The sequence below is a fragment of the Crocuta crocuta genome, unplaced genomic scaffold, assembly GCF_008692635.1.
Source record: "Crocuta crocuta isolate KB4526 unplaced genomic scaffold, BGI_CrCroc_1.0 scaffold290, whole genome shotgun sequence".
Classification (NCBI taxonomy): domain Eukaryota; kingdom Metazoa; phylum Chordata; class Mammalia; order Carnivora; family Hyaenidae; genus Crocuta; species Crocuta crocuta.
This window is the reverse complement of record NW_027527429.1, coordinates 6,620,864-6,645,916: the sequence shown is the minus strand read 5'-3', so window position 1 is coordinate 6,645,916 and position 25,053 is coordinate 6,620,864. Positions and strand designations below refer to the sequence as shown.

The following is a 25,053-nucleotide window of genomic DNA, read 5'->3' as shown; positions in this document are numbered from 1 at the left end:
GGGGGGGGCAGAGAGAGAGGGAGACAGAATCCCAAGCAGGCTCCAAGCTCTGAGCTGTCAGCCCAGAAAATGACTCGGGCCTCGAATTCCTGAGCCGTGAGGTGATGATACCGGATCCGAAGTCGGACGCTTAACTGACTGAGCCCCCCAGGTGCCCTGGAACTAAACTGTCTTTATTCATATCCCAGCTCTGCCGCTTAGCTGTGTGACCCTGGACACATGGCCCAGCTGCTCTGGGCCTCAGAGTAGGCATCATGTTTCACATGGAGCTTTAGGGGCCCCGGCACGAGCCGCAGCCTTCTCGCATCAAGAACACTCACCTGAGCAGTCCTTTCAGATGGTAGATATTTGGCTTAACTGCCAAGCCCTACAAATAACATCCCCCCTATGGCTTCTCAGCCTTTTGGCTAAGATCAAGTGCAAGAACGTCCTGTAGAACCCCCTACAGTTGGATCAGCAGAGGGGCAGGAAGGGAGATCATATATTCAGTGCTGACGTGGTGCCAGACACTGCCCAGCAGTGGGACAGAGGTAAGCGTGCAGGTGGACCCTGGGGCTAGCGTGTCTAGTTCGGGTCTAGGCCCTGCCACTTGCTAGCACTTTCATGTTGGCCTGGTTCCTTGAGGTCTCTGTGCCTCACCTTCCTCTCTGTGAGATGGGAATGATAGTGGATTTCTCCTAGGTTTGTCATGAGGAGGAGATGGGCTGATGCATTTGAGAGCAGCTCCTTCGTGCCCAGCAGCAGCACCGGCCCCATGGCAAAGTGCCCAGGCAGAGGCCCGGGCAGAGAGGTCAGCCCCACGGGGGCCTACTCATCCTGCAACCTCTTGCTCCCAACTCCCATCTGGGCTGCGTCCTCAAGGTCCAAGGGAGGCTCTCAGGACAGCAGGAGGGGTGGGAGTCTGGGCACCAGCCCCGTGCAGGGAGCGGGGTGCAGGGACGGGAAGAGCATAGATCGCACAGGGGAGATGGTAAAAGCCCAGCCTTGAATCCCAGCTTGGTCATTCATGACCTGGGCCTAGTGCCCTCTCTCCGTGTGCTCTGGTCGCAAGGATACACATCCTTCGGGGCTGCCACGAGCCTTAAAGAGACCAACATCAAAGCAGGTAGCAGGTGCTCATGAAAACCCCATCGTCATTCCAATTATCCTTCCAGAGTGAGGCAGAAGATGGAGAGGGCAGGATAGAGCAGTGAGGAAAGACTAGCACATCGAGTCCCTAGACCCTGGAGTGTGACAGGCTGTCATAATCATGCCGATTGGAGGTTGCAGTGCTGAGGCAGGGCCAGAGACGTGGGGCGTATGAAGGTTTGAACAGGATTGGGCTGTGTGGAAAGTGAGCCCGTGCAGAGCACACATCCCTCTTCCCTGCCACACAACAAGTTACAGCTGAAAAGGGTGAACCCAACGTAAGAGGAAAACGGAGCCTGAGATGAGGGAAGGGCGTGTCCGAGTGCCTGACTGCTCTAAGACTCTCCATGTTCCTGGACTGAAAGAAATACTCCCCAGGGTTCTGGGAAGCACTGTTCGCCCTTGTCAGTTTAATTCAATGGGCATTTTTCTTCGGCGTATCTTCCACGGACTGGTCCCGAGTTATCACCCTCCCTCAAAGATTTGGTAGTTTAGGAGGAAAGTTGGCATGTGGGAATGTGTTAGAATGTGTGTCAGATGCCAGGTTAGCCCGGAAGGATGATTGATTAGTTCTGTTGTGGGATATATGGGGAGGCCTCACGCCACAGGTGGCTCTGTCTAGGGCTTTGAAGAATGAATAGGAGTTTACCAAGCATAAAGTAGAGGAGGGCACTAAGACAGAGTTGGAGCAGGGTGTGAGAGACATCACATGTTACTTGTGGCCCCAAGGGGAGGGCCAGAGGGGCGTGGGGTCAGATGTGGACAGGGCCTTGAATGCCAAACTGAAAGTCGGAGACATGCTGTGGAATGGAGAGCTCTGTTGTGTTGACCGCCTAGAGGGGCGAATATACTCCTTTGTGGAGTTGTGGGTGGTGTGAAAGTTGCCGTCAGATCAGGGATGGGTGAAAGAGCCATGGAGGAGAAGAGCAGTCCAGAGAAAACTCAGCTCGCGTTGAGAATGCACCGTTAGAGTGGGGGGTCGTGAGCCTTTGAAGGAGAAGCGATCCAGAGCCCGCGGGCCCAGACTACCCGTGAGCTGCACCTACCTGGTTCCCTTCCTCCTCTCGGTCCATGGAGCCCAGCTCACCCTCTGTTTTGGCATCTGTCACATCAGGATGTAATTTCTTGTGCACAAGTTCCCTCCCCAAGTGGGCCAGGTCTCTATCTTACACACTCTGAAATCCTGCACAGGACCAGGCGCCCAGCAGATGCACACTCAGGGATTGCCAACTGATGAGGCACTTGGAGTGTTGCTCATAAATTCCCAACTCCCCCTGCCCACCAGAAAAATATGGTCTCCACAGAGGCCTGGGAGCGGGGCTTTTTTGGTTCCTGTTAAATCCCGAGTCTACAGCCACACGCCTCTCTACAGAGTCAGTCATAGGTAAATACATACTGAGTGAATCCGTGAGTGAACAAAGGAACAGATGAATTCAATCGAGACCAGTGTACTGACACAGTTCATGTGGCTGCGTGTTTAGTGATGTGTTAATAACTCGCATGTCTTCAGGCAGTTCTGGCACAGTCAGCTTCCAATCATGCGTCTTGCTGATCATTTAGAGGAAGTGCTTTGGCTGTATGTGCTGGAGCTTCCTTGCCCTGCTCTGGTCATCATGTTCCTTGGTAGCTTTGGTACGAGGCCTTCTATGCATAGGAAAAGCCAGTTGCTGTATGAGGAAATCAGAATGTATTCACTCACTGAGCAGTTATAATGTGTCAGGTGCTGGGGGTGCAAAGGTGAATAAACCAGGGGTGGGGGTCCTAGTTCTTAGGGAGGTTCCGTGCAAGTAAGGGTCGAGGAGAAAATAACCAACTGCACAAATCTATCAACCAGGAAATGTCCGGGAGTGATCAGCTCTAGGCTGGGGATGTAAATAGGATGATAGGACGATAATGGAGGAGTGCCGTTTGAGCTGACACCGGAGTATCAGGAAGATGCTGGCCATGCAAACACCATGGACAGCAGCTGTTGGGCAGAGTTTCCAAGATGGGAGCAAGCCTGGCTGGAGTGGCTGGAGCACAGATGGTGCAGACATTGGGCACCTACCCTGGGCTTGGTGAGTTTTAAGTGCAGCGAGCCACTGTTGGGAGATCTGAAGCAAGGGAGCAGTGTGATCCCATGTAAATGAATGCTGGCTGCTGTGCTAAAAGTAAGTTGTGGCAGGGAGCAGGGACATAGACCAATTAGGAGAACTTGACAATCGTCAGATGAGATGCTGATGGCTTGAGATGCTGAAAGATGGATGTCGGGAATGTTTTGAAGGTAGAACTGCTCACACCTGCTCATGGGTGAGAGGTAGAGGGGCAAAGAAAAGAACCACAAAGAGCTTCTAGTTGTATTTAACCAGGTATGGGGACAAGTGGGCCACATAGCCCTAGTTGAGTGCTACTTATCCTGGTCGAGCAAGATGTCCCATCTGGGAGGCAGCCACACAATTCTGCAAATGGATGTCAAGGAAAACCAGGAAGGAGTTGGGAGGGAAGGAGACACGGCCTCATAGTAGCGGGTTAGGAAGAGTCTGAGGGCATCCCAGTTGGCAGCAGTGGGAATCGCGCCATGGCATATTTACTGTTGCTGACAAGGTTGATGGGATTTCTGGACATATAGGACATCCACATTTTACCCTGGGGGAGATTTCTGGTCAAGATGACCATTGGACATACACATTTGTCAGTTCCCTCCTAAAAGCAAAATTCACAGGGACAAAGAGACCAAGAGGTAAAATGATGGCAACAAAATTCTAAGTGCTGAAAAGCAGATGGATAATGATAACCAACTTATAGGAACCAAAAAAAAGCTCAATTTTAAGCATGTAATAGGAAAAACTGAGACACCGACTCATACCACAGAACCCACAAAGGGTACAGGAATTGATACTGTTAGGGGCCCCTAGAAGTGGGGGAGAAGGTGAGATTATAAACAATCAGGATTGGATGAAAATCTATTTTAAAAGATTTAGACCTACCAGATCTTTCTCCATTCCTCACAGTCTCCCCTCTGCTTCCCCTTACTCATTAGAAAGATGACTGGATGTTAGTTCTCCAGAAAAGGTAAAAGGCTGGGGGGACCCCAGGCCTGGTAAGGGCAGAGGAACCCACTAGAAGCAGAGGACTAAATAGCAGTTACGTCTGATTGTTGATACCACAGCCTTCACTCCTTCCTGGGCTGGATGCTGCCAGCCAGGCCTCCCCGCTACAGGCAGGAGATTGGAAGATTCTTCTCTGGAGCACATGACCAGCCCAGGGGCAAAAATCAAGAGGTTTCCCCATGAGTCAGCCCATGAGACCACCCAGTGCAGAAGCCCAGTGTGACACTCACTGTTGGAAGGCCCAGCCAAGAATCAGCAGATTGTAGGGAAGCCTGGAATGGGCAGTAAGACTCAAGGCAAAAACAAGCAAAAGGACCAAAAATTTGGAGAGAGCAATGATGAAGGTTAAAAGAAATTGGACCATGAAACAAGAACAGAATGCTATTTTAAAAAGAACGTTCAGAGAACGAAGTGAAGTAGAAGGAGGAAGGAAGAGAGAGGAAGATGATAAGGAAGGGGAAATTAAAACATTACAGCAGACATTTTTTAAAATAAAAACAGAATGGAAGGGTAAAATGATAAAGTTGAGGAAGGCTCCCAGAAGTAGAACAAAAGAACAAAGTGAGGGAAAATAGAAGAGAAGAGCTTATTTAAAATTAGACCAGTCCAAGATGTCCAATACCAAAATAAGTCAGGAAGAGAAAATGGAAACAATGAGAGAAATTCTCAGAGAAACTCACCAGTTTCCAAATTGAAAATGGCCCACAAAGTGCCCAGCACAGCAGAGGAAATTTGTTCCACCTTAAGGCACACAAGCATTGGAAAGTCTTACAACACTTGTGTCACAGAAAAGATCCTAAAATCTTCCAGATAAAAGATAGATTACAGACTGTCAGGGCTCCCCAAGTCTATCTCCACGTTCAGTGTCTCATCAGAACTCCCAGGACTCATCATAAAGTCATACAATTCTGATTTATTACAGTGATAGGATACAAAGCAAAATCAGCAAAAGGAAAAGGCACACGAAGAATTCCATGGGGAAACCAAGCCGAGGCTACCAGGAGTGCTTCCCCAATACAGTCATGAAGGTCATGCTTAATTGCTCCCCTAATGGGTTGACTGCACACGGGAAATGTCGTCTACCAGAGAAGCTCATTAGAGAGTCAGCACTCAGGATTTTTACTGGGGACTGGTCACATAGGCACCCTCTTGCCTGGCACATACCCAAATTCTAGACTTCCAGGAGGAAAGCAGGTGGTCAGCATAAACCATACTGTTTGTAGAAACAGTTTAGGGATAGTGAGCTGCTCCTATCAGTTCAGGAGATGCTGGGACCCTCCCCAAGTCCATGTTCCCCAGATGCCACTCAACAGCCACCTTGCATGCATCTCTCCAAGGATGGCAGTCAGGCTTCCCGGGCTGACTCTTCTGCAGGCAGGTAGATCAAAATGATAATTCAGTTTCTCAGCAGCAGTGCCCAAACCTAGAGGTGATGGAACAAGTTCTAAGGAAGATTCCTGAGGAAGATTATTATGAATTGTGAGGGTAGGGTTTTCAGGCATGCAAAGCCTCCAAAAGTTATTATCCATTCCCTTTTCTTGGAAAACTTTTAGAGATGTTGCTCTACCAAAACTTGGGCATAAAGCAAGAAAGAGGAAGACATGATAGCTGAGAAATGGGATCCAGTACAAGAAAGACAAGTGAATGAATTTCTGAATGATGGAGAGGGAAGGCCCTAAGGTAATGGCTCTGCATGAGCCTAGAGGTCCCCAGCCCAGAGAAGAGGGCCCAGAGGCTGTGGGAGAGGCTTTCTCAGGATGGCAAAACTGATGAAAGTGCTTAATTACAGGAAAAAGAGAGATGCATACTAAGAGAGTTAAGACCAATGCAGAAAAACATGGCAATTATTAACTCCAAGAAAAATGAAAAGTTGTGTGGGAAATGGAAAGTAATGGGGGTTTATCTGTCAGTACCCTTTCCATGGTCAGAATAAAATACACTGAATACTCACCTGGCCAAAATTACTGGAAGATGATGAAGGGACTGAAATTTTGCATTGGTAGGGGGAGGGGAGTGGTGAGTAGGGAGACAGGTTGAAAGAGATCTAAACCTTCATCTTCTATAGTGGAAGTCAATATGTAATAGGAAATATCTAAAACTGAAACACCAAGAAGTAATATAAGCATGTTATTTAGAGACACAGTGAAATTTCAAAAGAATCCATTAAGGGAGTTGCACGTGGTTGCCTGTAGGTAGAAGAACATGGGAGGGAGGTGGGGTTCAGGGGAGATACTATTGTTAATAAGAAATCTTGTAGAATAATTTGAGCCTCGGTTGTTGATAGAAGTAAAAATTTTAGTTTAGATGAAGGAAGGGATGGAGGTAGGGAGGAGAAGGAGAGAAAGCCAAGGAGGAAAATAAAAAGGTAACCGTTCACACTGCTCTGGCCAGGCTGCCTCTGGCTTGTTCCAGGCACCACCCTTCTCAAGCATGAGCCCCTCTCCTGAACAGCCAGGCGCAAAGGAATCTAGGAGACTAGGCACACATTTGGTGCTCACCTCGGGACGGGAAGTCAGGATTGTTGATGATCGGGTAGCAGAATATAGCATAGAGTCTACATATTGGGTGATAAGTAGATGAATGAATAAATGAACTGTGATTTCTCTTAAGTCCTGCAGCTCATCAAGTCTCAGAAGTTTCTGAACAAGTTGGTGATTTTGGTGGAAACGGAGAAGGAGAAGACCTTGCGGAAGGAATATTGTTTTGCTGATTCCAAAGTGAGTGATGACAGACTACTCAGATGGGTCAGGAGGGGAGTGAGGGACATGTGCCTTCTGAGGCTTGCTTGTGCCCAGAAATTGGCACTGTTAGCTCATGTGGTTCTCACAACTCACTTCCCATCTGGGAAAACCAGTCCCGGGGAGGTTAGGGGACACGTTCCAGATCTGCCGGGATTTGAACAGCTGCAAGGCCATCCTCCCCCTCGGCTCTGCTGCCTGCCCCCGAGAGGGTGCTCCCTTGATCACTTGTGCCATATCCAGCCCTGAGCCCCACTGGGAGCCTTTTTAGCTTCTCTGGGCTGAACTCAGAAGCCCCCTGGAGAACCTCAGATTTAAATCCAAATGTCTCCCATCAGAACGGGCTCCTGGAACAGGAAGTGATGCACTGAGGGAGATACTCAGGGTCTTTGGGCATTGCGGGGGGTCTCCGTGGAGCCAGAGGCAGGCTTCTCTATGATCTGATCACTCTGCTCCGACATGCCAGCCAGGGACTGAAACCCTCCGTGTTGGACTTACTGTTGATCCACAGGTGTATGGCTCCCATGGGGCAGGGCACAAAGGGCTCTCATCACGTCTGTGTTGGCTGACCAGGTGGTAGCGTTATGGTGAGACTGAGGAACAAAGGCTCCCAGCTCAGCTTACAGGGACAGCCTCCACCGAGTGCCAGGACTGGCTTCTTCCACGTGCCCCATGGATGAAGCAGCAGGGGTGGGCTGTCTGGGGGAGCCAGCGGGAGGCCTGAGGGTGCCCGGAACTGGCTGAGAGGGTGGGAAGCACTCAGAGGCACGATAGAGAAGGGGCAGAGGAGGTGGAGAGGAAGAATGCCTGCCTGGGTACCATTTTGCATACAGGGGCATAGATCCCCAAGCCAGTTCTGCCCATTGCTGCTGGCTCAGAAGGGTTGAGACACAGCAGTAATCTGACGCATCAGATTTTGAGCCATTCCTAACTAAAGGCAGGTTTCTATAATGAAAGTCTTCACCATGTCCTTGTGAGCTGGTTTCTTTAGGAGCGATTAACTGGGATTTGCAATTATTAGGTTGAATTGTATGAAATTGCCATCTCTGTAGGTGTGAAAATTACCACATATTGGTAATTTTATAGGCTACAACCTAAAACGTGTGTGTGCCTGTGTGCGCGCATGTGCTTTTTCAGCCTGCCCTTGACTGCACGCTCCTAGAGAGCTGCTCTGCTTTGTCCCCTGCTGTATATACCCAGGTACCCGGGACAACCCAGTGAAGGCTATGAAGGAGACTCTGACAGCTTTCATATATTCTTTTCTTGTTAGTTTCCTTGATCTAAATTTTCTTTCATTAAATAACTGATCTATTCTTGAGGTGCCTGGGTGGCTCAGTTGATTAAGCATCCGACTTCGGCTCAGGTCATCATCTCGTGGTTTGTGAGTTCGAGGCCCGCATCGGGTCTTCACTGTCTGTTGTTTCTATGGTCAGCACAGAGCCCGCTCTGGATCTTCCGTCCCCCTCTCTCTGCCCCTTCTGCTAACTCTCTCCCCCCGCCAAGTAAAGAAATAAACTTACAAATAAATAAGTAATTTATTCTCATTGGTGGAAAAGTAACAAATACAAATAAGCAAAAAGTTTAAAATGAAAACGCACCTTTGCCACTAGTAAACTTTGGACTCTCCTTCTGGATGGTTTGTGTTTTGTGTTTTTATAAAAATGCAGCAATGCTCTCTATACTGTGCTCAACTGGCTTTTCCCACCTAACAATATAGTTTGGACATCTATGCTTGTTGAGAAAGTATTTCTGCACCAAAATTTATAAACTCTGTGGTATTCTATCTGGCCTGTGGATGACCCGTAACAGTTATTAATTCACTTCCTAGGACTGGACATCAAGGCTGTTACTAATTTTTTCTGTATTGAAGTGTGCGCTATAGTCCCCATGACACGGCTGGGACTTTGTATGGTTCCTGGTGGTTCTTAGAGTCAGGTCCTTGGAAAGGAATGGCAGGGTCAGAATCCGCTTCCTTGAGCCCTCGGACCTGTATTTCCAGAATGCTCTCCTGCAAGTTCGTACTGACTTGCGCCCCTCTCAGTTTTCTTGAAGCTGACCAACCCTTTGAAAGTGTCATGTGCAGGTAGGCAGAGGCCTTTCTGAGTCTGTCTGCCCTTCAATCCCTAGAAGCGAGAAGGCTTCTGCCAGCTTCTCCAGCAGATGAAGAATAAGCACTCAGAACAAGCGGAGCCGGACATGATCACCATCTTCATCGGCACTTGGAACATGGGTGGGTCCACATGTGCCCCTCTCCCCCCAACCCGCTTCCTCCTCTCTCCCCCCTCGGGTTCTGCTTTGCTGCCTCAGGCATCCACAGATGGGTGGGGGACACCTGTGTTCCTCCCGCCCCCCAGCCCATCTGCACAGCCTCCTTTCTAAGGAACTGCAGACTCTTCCCGAGACAGTGGATGAGAGAAATGAGCTCTGGGATTCTCCCACCCCAAGAGCAGCTGGGCTGGGTTTCTTTACATGTCTAAATGGGAAAGTATTAGAGAGACTCAGAACAATAGGTGAAAGGGCTCTTGGGCACCTGCCGGCCTTAGGCAGCTTGCCAAGGGGCGTCAGTTTGGAAGAGGGCTCCCTTGTAGTCGGATTTACTGAGAGAGGAAGAGAGAGCTCTGATGCCCAATTGCATTTGAATTTCATATAAAAAACACAGTTTTTTAGTATTTTGGTATCTAGCTAGAAATAAATACATACTAAATATATACTACGTATATTTATATACTGATATATACCATATGCTAATATACTGAGTATAGATTGTACCAATAGTATAACTATTCAGCTAGAAATAAGTACAAAATATGCACCAAATATATATTTACTAACCATGTACGCTAACTTCTATACTAATACATATTTATGCTCTAAATATATCACACTAAATATAAAGCATACTAATTATTTACTATAAGTATTCAACTACAAAGAAAAATAAGTAGGTACAGGATGTCTAGTTAATTTTGAATTTTAGTTGAACAGATACTGCCTGGGACATATAGCTCCTCTAAAAGCTATCTGTTGTTTATCTGAAATTTTAATTTAATTGGGTATCTCTCCTCCCCACCTTGCCCAGAGCAGAGTCAGGCTCAGCCATCTCCTGACACAGCAGGTAGTCACCTAGCAGTGTCCTCTGGGAAGAATGGGGTGCGCAGCAGCCCTTCATGGAGGGGCAGAAAGTGATCTGGAAATGAAAACATAATTCGCTACTCCTGGCCCGTCGGCTGAGTGGAGGGTGCACTAATCTTCCAGGAGGGAAGGCAGGAGAGCCCCTGACTCTGATCCCACAAAGCACCAACCCTCCCTAGGCCTTCCTGTCCAGATATTTATTCCAGGAGCCACAGTAGCCCTGAAGTAGAACACTGGCCCACATCTGGGGACCTGTGCCCTCTTCTGTCCCCTCTAGTATTTCTTGCTGGGTGCCTGATTCCATCAGCTCTCCCCCTGGGGTTCAGGCACACGGGTACACTGTCCCTCTTTGGTGTTTCTTCTGTGAGCATGGAGGTCTTAGATTTGGCTGGACATGGTTAAGTCCATCCTGTTCCCGGGAGGGAGCGCCCTTCACACAGAAGACAGTGTGGAAGGAGCTGGCTGGCTGGGTGGATGGGAGGGTTTCCCCAAGCAGAGACCACCAGCCCCCAGCCTACAGTCCCACCATGAACCATAGCGGAGAGCAGAAAAATAGCAGTCAAGTTACTTCGGTTCTTGGCACTTGTGAGCCAAAAAGGTTATCTCCTTGGGGGAAAAGTTTACTCACCTTGAAGGGTGTTTCGAGGAGAAATGTCTTTCATCATTTCTTTATTGAGTTGCTTTGACTCATTTTTCGAAATGAAAATGGAGGTGGTCTCCACACTCTTCCTGTTTCTTTGGCTCTTAGTTTTCAGCCGAGATCACTCTGTTTTGCACGGAAGTCCCTGCTGTCTCCCAACCCTGAGTTAAAAGCCCCCGCCCCAAACCTGCCAGCCTGCTCGGCTGTCATTGTCAATGAAATGTACATTCCTCAAGGATTGTCTCAGTTACTGAGTTAGCCCCAAAGACTAGGACGGTGTTTGACATCTTGTGCAACTAGTTCAAGACACCTCATGGAATCTTCAGGCACTAGTTCTAGTCTTTAAAAAGAATTTTAAACTTTTATCTTTACAAAGAATTGTAACATGTTATCTTTACAAAGAATTGTAACAGCACTCTGACCCTACCTGATGTCCTGGGAGTAATTAGTACCTAATCCCCTATCTACAGTACTTGGTTGGGTGGCCCAAATGATTCTCAGTGACTGTGTGAACTTCCTGCCCTGCATACTTCCCCCACCTGTGTTTTGAATTCTCCTGCTGTGCCTTTGACTCACTTGGTGTTGGGTTTTGCTGTTGAAGGTAACGCCCCCCCTCCCAAGAAGATCACGTCCTGGTTTCTCTCCAAGGGGCAGGGAAAAACACGGGATGACTCTGCCGATTACATCCCCCATGACATCTACGTGATCGGCACCCAGGAGGACCCCCTGGGAGAGAAGGAGTGGCTGGAAATTCTCAGACACTCCCTGCAAGAAATCACCAGCATGACTTTTAAAACAGTGAGCAGCTGCCAGGGTGCTGGGTGGGACTCTGGGGCAGTGGGCTTTGCGAGACCGGCCAGGAGCACCTCAGAGGCAAGGGTGGGCTCAGCCTGTCACCTCTCAGTTTCCAAAAATGCCTGAATGTTCAGTGGTCATTCCCCATCACCACCACTCCCTTCCAGGGCCAGACAGGGGCACCTGTTCTGAAATGGGGGTCTGTGGGCGTTGCTGAAAATCTCTAGCATCTCCCTTCTTCCCTGCCCCTGCTTGTAGGTCATCCTCACTTCTCTAAAATCTTGCCAGTCCTGGCTCTTCATCTTTGTGTCACCTGCAGGGCATTTTTAGGACCCTTCCTGAAGTTTAGGGATTCTAGACAGGTTCCCCATGCCTCGGGGGTGAGGGCTGGGCGGGGGAGGCCCTTGCTCCGTGGTCAAGCACCATGCTCTGGCCAAGAGTCACCATGTTGTCGTCCCTTCCAGATTGCCATCCACACCCTCTGGAATATCCGAATTGTGGTGCTGGCCAAGCCGGAGCATGAGAACCGCATCAGTCACATCTGCACCGACAACGTGAAGACGGGCATCGCCAACACGCTGGGTGAGATGGGGAGGTGCGGGGGGGTGGAGGAGGCTGGGCTTCCATGCTGCATTCTCCTGCCTACACACGTGTGTCCATCCTGTCCCCGCCAACAGGGACGCCCCCGGGTGGAACACTGAGCCTCACTTCCTGGGATCCCCTCAGTCCTGGGCAGCCTGGATGGTTGATTCCTCCAGCCTGAGCCCACCTGGGGTCTACACCAGAGCTGGTGGGGATCTGGCCAAAATGCAGGTTCTGACTCAGCAGGTCTCAGGAGGAGCCTGATATTCTGACTTTGCAACCAGCTCCCAAGTGGTGTCATGTTGCTGGCCCACAGACCCCCACCTTGAGAATCCAGGACCTAGGACAGGGGTTGATGGACCTGCTGTAAATAGCAAATGCTTTAGGCTCCTTGGGCCACATGCTGCTCCTCACCCCTGCAGCTGCGGCACGAAAGAAACCGTGGATAGCACGAACGTGAATGGGAGTCGCTGTGTTCCAGAAAGCTTTGCCTACAGACACAGGTCGGGGTTCAGTTTGGCCCACGGGCTTTGTAAAAGTTTTTTTTTTTTATTACCTTTTATTCATTTTTGAGAGACTGAGTGCTAGCGGGGGAAAGGCAGAGAGAGAGACACACAAAATCCAAAACAGGCTCCAGTCTCTTGAGCTGTCAGCACAGAGCCCAATATGAGGCGTGAACCCACAAACCACGACACCATGACCCAAGCTGAGGTCAGACGTTTAATCGACTGAACCTTCCAGGTGCCTCTCNGAACCCACCTTGGGGCTCGAAACCATGAACCATGAGATCATGACCTGAGCCGAAGTCGGGTGCTTAACCAACTGGAGCCACCCAGGCGCCCTGGCCCACAGGCTTTATGTTGCCAATCCCTGGTGTAGTTCTAGAACAACTCAGGTTGGATGTGGAAATACTGGTTTTAGTGGTGAGCCAGTGGCGACCAGTCAGGGCACCTCAGAGAATTGAATTAAGAGCCGGAGACTTTAGGAGTGTGTTTGTGAATGTGAATCTTTGGGTGGGTGTGTATGTGAATGCTTGTGTGTCTATAGATGTGAATCTGTGAGTATGTGTGTCTATATGTACAAATCTGTGTGTGGGAGTGTACATGCAGGTCTGTATGTGCAAGTCTGTGCTTGAGTGTGCATGCAAGTCTGTTCGAGTCCAAGTTCATGTGAGTCTGTGTGTGAGTGCACACACAGGTCTGAGTGCACGTGAGTCTGTCAGTGAGTGTGTGTGGGCAGGTGCCCCCCACATGGGCAGTGGGTGGAGTTGAGGGCGGGGCTAGTGGTTTCTGGTGGTTGGAGTCAGGGACAGGACAGAGTCCCAGAGACAACAGGAAATAGAAGAATTGTTGCAATCGAATGTTGAGAGCGCTCTCGGCTTTTCTGCTGACAAACCGCAGGCTGCCCGCGTCCACACCCACTGGCCCCCTTCCTTCCTGTCTCCAGAGCTGCCCTGTCAGAGTCCACGCCCTTCTGCTGCCCAGGAACCTCTGTCTGTCCTTGCTGCATCCTGCCCGTGCTACCCATCCCCCTTCCCCCGGCCCCTTCCCAACAGCACGTAACGTACTCAGACCTCCCGTTACAAGATAAAATCGCACCTTAGCCAGACCTCGCCTCCGGCCGCTGCACCGGCTCCCATTCATACTACAGAGCTGATGTTATGTCCCCGTGTGCAGTGCTGTGCACTGGACAAGTAACCACACAGACAGCAGCCTGCCTGCATGGACAGATAGAGAGTAAGGTGGTTTCTAGGAGTAAGCGTGCTGGCAAGGTGCCCGGGGCGGCGAGGCCCAGGTTCTCCTTGAGATGGGGGGGTGGGTCCAGGGGTCTGTCTGAGAAGGAGCGCTGGGACTCAAGTCCCGGAGGTAAGGAAGGGTCAGTGTGGGCAGTGTTCACACAGCGGGAACAGTGAAGCAAAGGCCCTGAGGCCTCTGGGCTGCAGCTCTAGTGGATGTTGGAGGCAAGGCCAGAGAGGGAGGCATGACGTCTGGGCAGGGTCCAAGCTTTATGGCCATTAGAAGGTAGCTTGGAGGCCAAGGGGTTCCCATGCACCTGCTCCTCCCTTGGCTCCAGCCAACCTTGGGGCTGGCCTCTACCCTCTCTGCTCCCTTCACATGGCCCCCAGCCATGGTTAACACGGGGCAGAGCTTCAGGAATGCTGTTGGCTAGTGCTGGTGGACATCACCCTAGAAGACCTAAGGCCTTTTTCAGAATGTACATGTTCATGGCCGAGAGCTAAATACTTCATGAGTATTACCCTGTTTAACATAAACGCCCTGTTGGGGCAAGGACTGTGGTTGGACCCATTCACAAGATGCTGGGGGCTACAGTGAGGTTTCTTAACCCGTCCCAGGTGCAGAGGCAGGAAAGCGATGAGCAGGGATTTGAGCCCAGGCCACATTGCAGGATGGGGAGAAAGCTGGAAAGAGAGACTCCCTGGGGGCAGGGAGCTGGGCCACCCATTGTGCCTAGGGTGGGCCCCAGTCCGAGGGAGGCAGGGAGAGGGATCCCTGAGGTCCTTCACCTGAGGCTCCACCCAGTGCTGTCCAGCCCAGTCAGAATGTGAGCCCTGTAGGTTGTTACGAATTTTCTAGGAGCCACAGTCTAGGAAGCAAAAGGAAACAGGTGAAGTCAGATTTAGTTAACACTTTATCAAACCTCATTCACTCATTTTGGGGCGCCTGGGGGGCTCAGTCGGTTAAGTGTCCGATTCGGTTTTGGCTCAGGTCATGATCTCATGACTTAGTGGGTCTGAGCCCCTCATCAGGTTCTGCGCTGGCTGCGTGGAGCCTGCTTGGGATTCTCTCCCTCTCTCTCTCTCTCCCCCCCGCTTTCTCTGCCCCTCCCCAACTTGTGCTGTCTCTCTCAAAATAAATAAACTTAAAAATATGTATCTTACCATATCTGTAGATATTCAATATAAAAATTAGTAATTATTTTATGTTGTTTTTCTTTTTTTTTCTTAAGTTTTATTTATTTGAGCGATAACAAGTGGGGGAGGGGCAGAGAAACTTAAAAATATATGTGTTACCATTTCCGTAGATATTCAATATAAAAATTAGTAATTTTACGTTCTCTTTTTTTTTTTAATTTTTTAAAGTTTTATTTATTTGAGAGAGAGAAAGAGAGAACAAGTGGGGGAGGGGCAGAGAGAAGGAGAGACGGAATCCCAAGCAGGCTCTGCACTGCTAGCACTGAGCCCGATGCAGGGCTCAAACTCCTGAACCATGAGATCATGACCTGAGCCAAGGTCAAGAGTTGCTTAACTGACTGCACCACCCTAGTGCCCCTATGTTCTGTTTTTCTTACCGAGGCTTATAAATTTCAATGCCTCGGTCAGGTTCGCAGCCCACCTCAGGTGGGACCAGCCACAGTCCAAGTGTTCAGTGTGCACACAGCTCAAGCTACTATATTGGCCAGAGCGGCTTCTCGGGGTTCTGAGTGTCAGAATACAGCAGGCGTTGGCAAACTTGTCTCTAACGGGCCAGGCAGTAAATATTTCAGGCTCTGCGGGTCATGCAGCCTCTGTCGCAACTACTCAGCTCTGTGGGCATAGCTGTGTTCCAATTAAATGTTCCTTATGGGCTCTGAAATTTGAACTTTGTATCATTTTAATGTGTCACAAAATATTTTGATTTTTCCCCCCAGCTATTTAAACACGTAAAAACCATTTTGCCTGGCAGCGGCCTGCATACCCCTGACCTAAAGGGCTTGTTTAACCCAGATTCCTGGGCCCCGCCCCCAGATTTCCGATTCGGCAGGTCCAGGGTGAGGCCTGAGAATTTGCGCTTCCCGCAATTCCTAGGCGCTGCTGCTGCTGCTGTGGCTGTTTGGGGAACACACTTTGAGAATCACTAGCCTAGACTAGATTGAAATTATGAAGAAACGGGGTGCCTGGGTGGCTTAGTCGGTTAAGCGTCCGACTTTCGCTTAGGTCATGATCTCGCGGTTCGTGGGTTCGAGCCCCGCGTCGGGCTCTGTGCTGACTGCCAGCTCAGAGCCTGGAGCCTGTTTCAGTCTGTGACTCCCTCTCTCTCTGACCCTCCCCTGCTCATGCTGTCTCTCTCTCTCCTAGAAATAAATAAAACATTAAAAAAAAAAAAGAAATTAAGAAGAAGTGGTCTCAGTTTTGGTCCCATCGGGAACCTGGTTAGCAGGGTGGAAGGTCAGCCCACCTGGCCCCTGGCTCCTTTTTCTATCTTCCCACAGCTTCTTTCTGGCTGCTTTTGATGGTCTTGCTGCTGGGTACATGGGGTAACGGTAACTCCCCTACAGGGACCTGCACTCCCAAGACTGCGGGCCATTTGCCGATTTTCTTGTTCTGGAGGAATGTCCTGCCTGCCCCCCCGCCCCCCCCCAGTTCCCTCTGCCTGCTGCACCTCCCTCTCCAGATGGAGCCCTTCCGCCTTTCTGCGTCTCCTCCTTCCCGCACCTGCTTCTCTCCCTCTTTATTAACAACATTGCTTCCCCTTGATTTCCCGCCACTTGGTAAGTTTGCCCGTGTGACTGACTACTTCCTTCTCCCCTTTAGGAAACAAGGGAGCCGTGGGGGTGTCATTCATGTTCAACGGAACCTCCTTGGGATTTGTTAACAGCCATTTGACTTCTGGAAGCGAAAAGAAACTCAGGTAATGGAGCTCATTTCCCGCACGGCCCAGGCAAACCTCACATCCCTAAACACCAGAACTACTGTTCAGCCCTCGGCTTTTCCCGAAACTGTGGCACAGAAGGACCCCTTGTCTGGGTGGATGTTGCCAGAAGGACGGAACACACATTTCCTTATGTTGTTCATCTAATAGATGCCTAAATCCCCCTCCATTCCTAAAGGGAGAAACCTCATCGGGGCATCCTTACAGATCAAGGCTCATTTGGCTCATTTGGCCCAGGCATGAAGACAGCTATTTAGAATAATCATGATTCCGATTCCCTGCTAACTGGATGCTCCCGGGGCCCCTGCCGTGTGTTCCCATTTCTGCCCGAAAGGCCCTTTGCATCCTGGCTGTGCTCCCCCCACACATGGAGGTGGTTCGATGCAGCAGGGGCCGGAGAGTTAAGGCTCAGTCCCCCTATGCTTCCTCTGATTTCCTGCCACGGTAGTGAAGTAAGGAACCAATGAGCCCATGCTACATGGCTGCTTTTTCATTTAAACAGGAGAAACCAAAACTATATGAACATTCTCCGGTTTCTGGCTCTGGGAGACAAGAAACTGAGTCCTTTTAACATCACTCACCGCTTTACCCACCTCTTCTGGCTTGGTGATCTGAACTACCGTGTGGATCTTCCCACCTGGGTAAGGAGGTGTCCACCCGGGGAAGGACCTGTCCGCCCGGGGAAGGGGCTGCCCACCCGGGGAAGGACCTGTCCACCCGGGGAAGGGGCTGCCCACCCGGAGAAGGACCTGTCTGCCCGGGGAAGGGGCTGCCCGCCCGGGGAAGGACCTGTCCACCCCGGGGAAGGGGCTGCCCACCCCGGGGAAGGACCTGTCCGCCCAGGGAAGGGGCTGCCCGCCTGGGGAAGGACCTGTCCGCCCGGGGAAGGGGCTGCCCACCCGGGGAAGGACCTGTCCACCCGGGGAAGGGGCTGCCCACCTGCTGCTGAGACTTCATGGGACAGAGGCTCCCCTGAGTTAGCTCAGGGTACAGGTCCATGGAGACACAGACTGAGATGGGCCAAGGCAACTACTCCCCCTGGGACTCAATGCTGTTCTGTCCTGGAACCCTTGCGTGTCTACACTTCACCTCTGCTCACACTTAGCTCCCACGTCCTGGCCATCCTGGTCCTCCGGTGGCTGGGCCCACATCTCCAGGAACCATTAAGGTCTGCGGAGACCAGCACAATTTTCTGCCTAGATTGCAGGCCACTGGCCAGCGAAGGAAGAAGTTGCTTATGTTGGATGCCCAAGCACGGTCCGCTGAGCAGCGGTCAGAAGGGCCAGTGGCACAGACACGCCTTGCTCACTCAGGCAGAGCGAAGCGGCCTCCGGGAAGGGGGTGGGCAGGCCTGGGCGCAGAGCCGTGCGGTCTGCCCAGACACCTTGGTTACAGCTTGAACGTCCCTGACAGGGATGCAGAGCCTTTGCGCTGCATCCAGTGAGGGCAGAAGCCGAGGGGCAAGGACCCCGGGGCACAGACAGGCTAGGAAATAGCCTGGAGTCCGTTTCTGATCCCTGGGAGTTGGGATCGAACCCGGACCTTCTCTCGCCTTCTCCGGAGTGTTTCCCCCAGCATCCGGCCTCTCCTTGCTGCTGCCCCAGCCGCTCCACAGAGACTGAGGAGGAGCTGAGGGCCTGTGCTCCTTACATCCGCACCACTCCCTCCCTCCTGGCAGAGGGGAGAGGGCTAGGCAGGAACCCCACAAATTCCCTCACCAGGAGATCTGCCAAGGGCATTTACCAGAGTGGAGGTGACAGTCTGGGGAGAAAGGATGGCTGGATTCCATCCCATTGAGGCCACACGGACTCTTGGGACTCTGAGCCCAGATCAGGAAGTCCTGACGCCCACTGATTCAGGGACTGGGGTTTCAGCTCCTTCCGTGGCCTCACAACAACAAGCTGCCTCAGGTCCCACAGACAGCAAGGGAGACGCACCTACTACTAATGAAGTGTTGACAAAAGTAACACAAAAAGTCCGTGTGAAAAAGTAAAATGTCCCTCTACAAATTTGGAACAGCCAAAGCTTGTATTATCAGGGTGACAGTTAACTACTTTTGTAGAGTTTTCCTTATAAAATAGTTGAGTGCCAGGGGCTTCTGGGTGGCTCAGTCGGTTAAGCGTCTGACTCCTGATTTCAGCTCAGGTCATGACCTCTCGGTTCGTGAGTTCGAGCCCCACATCGGGCTCTGTGCTGACAGCGTGAAGTCTGCCTGGGATTCTCTCTCCCTCTCTGTCTTCCCCTCCCCCACTCGTGCTCTTGCTCTCTCTCTTTCTCTCAAAATAAACATTAAGAAAAAACTGAGTGCTAAGGACGGCCAACCGGGCTTTCCCAGGACCAGGGTCTGGTGCCGCGTCCGGGGCTCCAGGTCCTGGGGACAGGCAGGTGGGTGGTAATGGCCTCCTCACGTTGGGGATGGGGGGCGTCTTACTGGTGGCCTGGCTGTGTCCTTGCTCCAGGAGGCAGAAACCATTGTCCAGAAGATCAAGCAGCAGCAGTATGCAGACCTCCTGTCCCACGACCAGCTGCTCATGGAGAGGAAAGAGCAGAAGGTCTTCTTGCACTTTGGTAAGAGCTGCGGCTCTCTCTGTTCCTGGGCCCTCTCCAGCCATCGCTGTCTCCCCTTCTCCCTGACTATCCTCCCGAGGCGTGGGCGTGGGTGGGGGGCGGGGCGCGGGGAAGGACTATGCCTGGAGAAGAAGGTGGCGCGGCCAGATGTGAAACTTGGGATCCACACAGAAACCAAGGTTTTGTTTGATTTCAGAGGAGGAAGAAATCACATTCGCGCCCACCTACCGTTTCGAAAGACTGACTCGGGACAAATACGCCTACACTAAGCAGAAAGCCACAGGGGTGAGTTCTCATCACAGACGCCACCCCGACCCTCCATCTCCACCCCCTTGCACATCTCTCCCCTCTTATGTCCGTTCCCACAAAGGCGAACGGGAAGCGAAGAGCATCCTCGTCCGCTAGGCAACAGGAGAAAAGGAAAATTAGATCACGCGTTGGTTTGCATCACTGAGCAAAAACCTCTTCTCAGGAGAGGCCGGGCAAGCACACTTGCCCACTGCAAGGAACCAGATTCATGACACTTAGGATTTTCCTTCTGTCCAGGTAGTCTTAAGATTCTGAGAGGGTTTAAAGGATTTCTGTAACCGGGTTCTGAAGCTCTTTTTAAAGTCCCGTGATCAAATCTGTTTGCTAATCTACCAAGTGAATCATCATTGAACAAGCTTCTTTGCTGCAGGACTTAGCAGAGCCTTTACAGGTTTATGAGCATTATGGTTCTCTACAGGGAAATTTGTGTGCCAAACTGGCTTGGTTGTGGAATACCAATTAGGTTATGAGGCCCCTTGTGTGCCAAGGAACAGTGTTTCGGGGTAGCCACAATAAAGCCTTTGTTTGTTCTTGCTCCACAGATATTTATTGATGACCTGTGATGGGCTAGGCACTCCATTAGGAGGTAGGAGATCAAAGATGAGCCTGGTGTGTGCTGCCAAGGAGTTTATGAAGGAGAGACGAGACCACACACAGCTACTGACCAGAGATAGAATATGATGTTGTCAAGTACCCTGAGGAGCAATCAGAGAAGGACGTGACCAGTAGGGAAAGGAAGGATAAGGAGAGGCTTCTCAAAGACGGCCCGTTTGTGGTGCCCGAGGGATGGCTTGGATTTCAGCAAGTGGACAGGACAAGGAGTGAGGCCGATCATTTCCAGTTGAAAGAATTGCTGGAACAGATAAGGAGACGGGAAATTTCTAGCATCATCACCTTCTGGGTCCCGACTGAGGGGAGCCAGGCCCTGAGGGTTACAGGTGTGGAATGGCGTGTTTCCAAGTTCCGGGGGCCGCTGGAGGCCTAGGGAAATGGCAAGGAGAATGTTGCCGGAGGGCTTTGAGCCAGCTGAGAACTTCAAGGGGGGGTTAAGCCAAAACAAAGCAGGAGCCAATAGAGAAAACCGGACAGAGGAGGAGAGGAGGCCCAGGTCCGCTTCCTGGAATGAGGCTGAATTCCCCAGGGTAAGACAGCTGCTTGTGAGGTATCCGCTGGCTGCTGTGTGGCTGTGGCCCCTAACACTGTCAGGGCAGGTCCACGGGGACATGTCCAGGTTGACTCGAGTTTTAGGAGAAAGATGGGCTGAGCTGGGGAGGAGGAAGGTCCTAGATGCCAGGTTAAGGTTTTACCCTGTTGGATGGGCATCAGGAAGCCGCTGAAGGTTCTGCCGGGGGCCGGCAGCATGGCAGTGATCTACAGCACAGGCCTGTGTGCTTCTGGGTAGAGGAGGGGGATGCAGGGAACCACTGAGGAGGCTGTGTGGTCCTTCCAGCTGAGAAACTGGGGCCTGAGTCAGAACTGGGAACAAACAATGAAAAGCAAAAGGAAAGAAGAGCACAACGTGTGGGCAGATCTGATCGCCATTGATAGAAATGAAAATCAGAAGGCAGAGCTGGCTTGGAGGGGAAAATAGAGCTTGTCTTCAGACTTCGTGTGTCATGTTAGCAGAAGATCTAGAGGAAACCTCCAGAAGGCAGTTGAGAATAGCAGGTGACGCTGGAGACACCAAGACTGGGTCATAGATTTGAGAGTTGTGCTCGCAGAGAACATGGGCACAGCGTGGGGGTGGGTGAGTTGTCGGGGAGTGAGTGGAGGGTGCAAAGAGAAGAGTCATGGGCAGATTTGGGGGCCAGCCACGTTCAAAAGCGAGAAGCAGCAGCAGACACAATAAAGAAGACGGGAAATGAGTGATCGCGTAGGTGGCCAGAAGACCAGCCAGGCAGCTCAGCATCACAGAAGCAGGGCGTGAGAGAGACTGTCCAGGATCAGTGGTGGCTGGTGTGGAATGCAAGTCTGGGAGAACATGTGCCCTGCACATGAACCGTGTTCTAGGAGCTGGATTTGTGGTTCAGAGGGTTTGGTGGACTTTAAAAGACAGTTTGCATCATCTCGGAGGTGAGATCCAGACTTCGGGAAGACGAGGGTGGCTCTTTACCAAGAGGGTGCAGGGGAATCTGGTGAAGCTTTCCAGAAATACAGCTTTCTGGGCCTCATTCTCAGAGGCTCTGATGCAAGAGCCCTGGGACAGGCCCCGCCCTCTGTATCTTTGTAAAGTTCCACCAGTCATTCTTGGGGCAGCCAGTGCTGAGGGCTATAATGTTAAGAGGAACAGCATGGCAGCATCTATGAAAGAAAACGTGCATCCATGTTGTTATCCAGTAATCCCACTTTGGATTAGTGCGTTTGTTCACCAAGAGGGAAGATACAAGAACATTTATTGCAGCTTGGTTCTCAATGTCCCAAAACTGGGAACAGCCCTATTTCTGTCAAGAGTAGAGTAGATAAATGTGATATATACGTACAGTGAAATACAACCATGGCAGTGCAGTGAAAAAACTTCTACAGACAATAATATGGGTGGAAGAAGCCAGACATCAAACAATATATACTGAACGAGTCCATTTATAAGGTTAGGCAAAATTAATCAGTAGAGACGTTAGTCGCGATAATGTTCACCTCTACAGGGTGGTAGTGTGGGCACAGAGGAACATGAGGGAACCTTTTGAGATGATGGAGATTTTCTACCCATTTATCTGGGTAGTGGTTAAATGGGTGTGTATGTATAAAACTTCCTCAAGCTATATACTTGACGTTAGTACACTTTACTGTATGTAAATTGTACCTCAAGTTTAAAAACCTAAATGGGTAGTCCAAAAGTAGAGGCAGTGAAAATAGAACATTCTTGAAAGAAAATTGACAAAAAGAGAAAAGTAATTGAAGGAGATGGCAAGGGTAGGCTCTTTTATGATGAGTACCTTTACATTTATAGGCAGAGAAGAAAGGACTAGAACTTAAGGGATAAAGGGTATTGCTACTTTGCCTTGTGTATCACACCCAGTGGGTATCATGCTTGCCAGTGTAGCCTGGGAGAGGGCTCATCTTAATACATATTGTTTGATTGCTGATGGGTAGATGGATATGTGAATGGATAGGTAGGTGTGTGGGTGGATGGGTGGATGGGCCGGTAGTTGGGTGAATAAGTAGGTGGCTGACTGGCTGGATAAGTAGATAGGTGTATGGCTGTGTGAAAGGATGGATGGATGGATGGATTGATAACTAGATGCCTGGCTGGCTAGATAAGTAGATAGGTCAATGGCTTGTGTGAATGGGTAGGATGGACGGATTGATTGATGGATGGATGAGTAAATGCCTGGCTGGCTGGCTGGATAAGTAGATAGGTCAATGGCTTGTGTGAATGGGTAGGATGGATGGATAAGTAGATGCATGGCTGGCTGGATGAGTAGACAGGTGGATGGCTGTGTGGATGAAAGGGGTAGCTGGAATGTATTATTAAAGTAAGGGGCTGGACCCTCTGCAAAACAGTGTGGAGGTTCCTCAAAAAATTAACATTAGAACTCCCCTATGACCCAGCAATAGCACTGCTAGGAATTTATCCAAGGATACAGAAGTGCTGATGCATAGGAGCACATGTACCCCAAAGTTCATAGCAGCACTTTCAACAATAGCCAAATCATGGAAAGAGCCTGAGTGTCCATCAACTGACAAATGGATCTAGAAGATGTGGCTTATCTATATAATGGAATACTACATGGCAATGAGAAATAATGAAATCTGGCCACGTGTAGCAACGTGGATGGACCTTGAGGGTGTTATGCTGAGCGAAATAAGTCAGACAGAGAAAGACAGATACCATATGCTTCCACTTATAGGAGGATTAGGAGAAACATAACGGAGAACCATGGGGGAGGAGAAGGGGGAAAGTAGTGGGGGAGAGGGAGGGAGGCAAACCATGAGAGACTCTTGAATACTGAGAACAAACTGAGGGCTGATGGGATGGGGGGAGAGGGGAAGGGGGGGTCATGGGCATGGAGGATGGCACTTGTTGGGATGAGCACTGGGTGTTATATGGAATCCAACTTGACAATAAACTATGAAAGGAAAAAAAAATAAAATAAGGGGCTAGAAAGGATAAGCAGAGACTGGGTTGAAAGTACCCATGTGTGGGGTTCATCTGAATCAGAAAAAAAGAAGGTAACAACAAGAAATTCTGAAATAGTGGAGGAGGATAGGTAAGAGCCCACGGCCAAGTGCATCAATCTTCCAAAGCGGGAATCCATGGCGTCTGACAGTGCAGGGACAGCAGTGGACTCGGGACTTAAGGCAAAGGCAAAGGGCTGAAGGCCCCCTATGGGGAAGATCTATAAAGCTCCAGTGGTGCACGAATTCAAGGATTACAGAGGCCACATGTTAACCTTTTACTGATTTACGTATTAAAAAAATTAGCAGGCATCTTACAAAGCGCGTGACTGTGATTTACAGATGAAGTACAACCTGCCTTCCTGGTGTGACCGAGTCCTCTGGAAGTCTTACCCGCTGGTGCATGTGGTGTGTCAGTCCTACGGTGAGTGACACGCTGGTAGGTTCGGCTGCCTGAAACTAACGGGCTCCAGTCCGTGTCTCTGTAAAGTGGGAGAAGTCCCTGTAACCCCGGTCAGGTGACCTGCAGCATCCTCTCCTGTCTCAGGCTGCAGCGCGGTAAGCATCTGCTGACTTGGGGAACACTGGAATTATGGAGCCCTTCTTAACCGAAATCCAGACTTGTTCTGAAAACAGCATGTTAGCTTTGAACCACATGAAAGTGGTATTTTTGTCGGTCAAAATAGTCAAATATTGGAAATTCATGTGGTTCAACCTAGCATATATCATGAGTATACACGTACGTATTTATGGAGATTTAAGGATCAATTGAGTTAAATTGATGAAAATGCCATAAGTCTAATATTAAAATAAGTAGTTATGAAAAAGCTATCAAAACAATTCAGCAATTTTTGACTCCAGAAGTTTAAGATATACCGAAGGAGTTCTTAATTGCTTGAGTGCTTATTCTTAAAAGCTACCTCTTAATTCCCATTATTAAGAACTGTTCTGCACTGTGTACTTAAAAATTCAGAACAGGGCTCCTGGGAGGCTCAGTTGGTTAAGCGTCAACTTTTGGTTTGAGCTCAGGTCATGATCTCATGGTTTCGTGAATTCGAGCCCCACGTCGGGCTCTGTGCTGACAGCTCAGAGCCTGGAGCCTGTTTCAGATTCTGTGTCTCCCTCTCTCTCTCTGCCCCTCCCCTGCTCATGCTCTGTCTCTCTCTCTCAGAATAAATAAAATAAATTTAAAACATTCAGAGCAGAGCTACCTTGAACACTGTACTGACTGACAATTGTGATACTATTTTTGAAACAGTGCAAATTCTCAGACAGTGACATCCAAAGGAGGGCCATCCTTGTTCCCA

The 25,053-nt window shown here is 50.1% G+C and overlaps 1 protein-coding gene across 1 annotated transcript in view; it reads left to right on the top strand.

Annotated features, from left to right (window-relative positions):
- The window catches only part of INPP5D (inositol polyphosphate-5-phosphatase D), a 121,089-nt gene that overhangs the window by 72,727 nt on the left and 23,309 nt on the right, over positions 1-25,053 (top strand). The window contains exons 10-18 of the mRNA XM_077758496.1: positions 6,828-6,934; positions 9,083-9,185; positions 11,329-11,525; positions 11,987-12,104; positions 16,636-16,732; positions 17,256-17,394; positions 19,213-19,321; positions 19,518-19,606; positions 24,089-24,170. Coding sequence (XP_077614622.1) covers positions 6,828-6,934; positions 9,083-9,185; positions 11,329-11,525; positions 11,987-12,104; positions 16,636-16,732; positions 17,256-17,394; positions 19,213-19,321; positions 19,518-19,606; positions 24,089-24,170 — 1,041 coding nt within the window. The remainder of the gene's footprint in view (positions 1-6,827; positions 6,935-9,082; positions 9,186-11,328; positions 11,526-11,986; positions 12,105-16,635; positions 16,733-17,255; positions 17,395-19,212; positions 19,322-19,517; positions 19,607-24,088; positions 24,171-25,053) is intronic.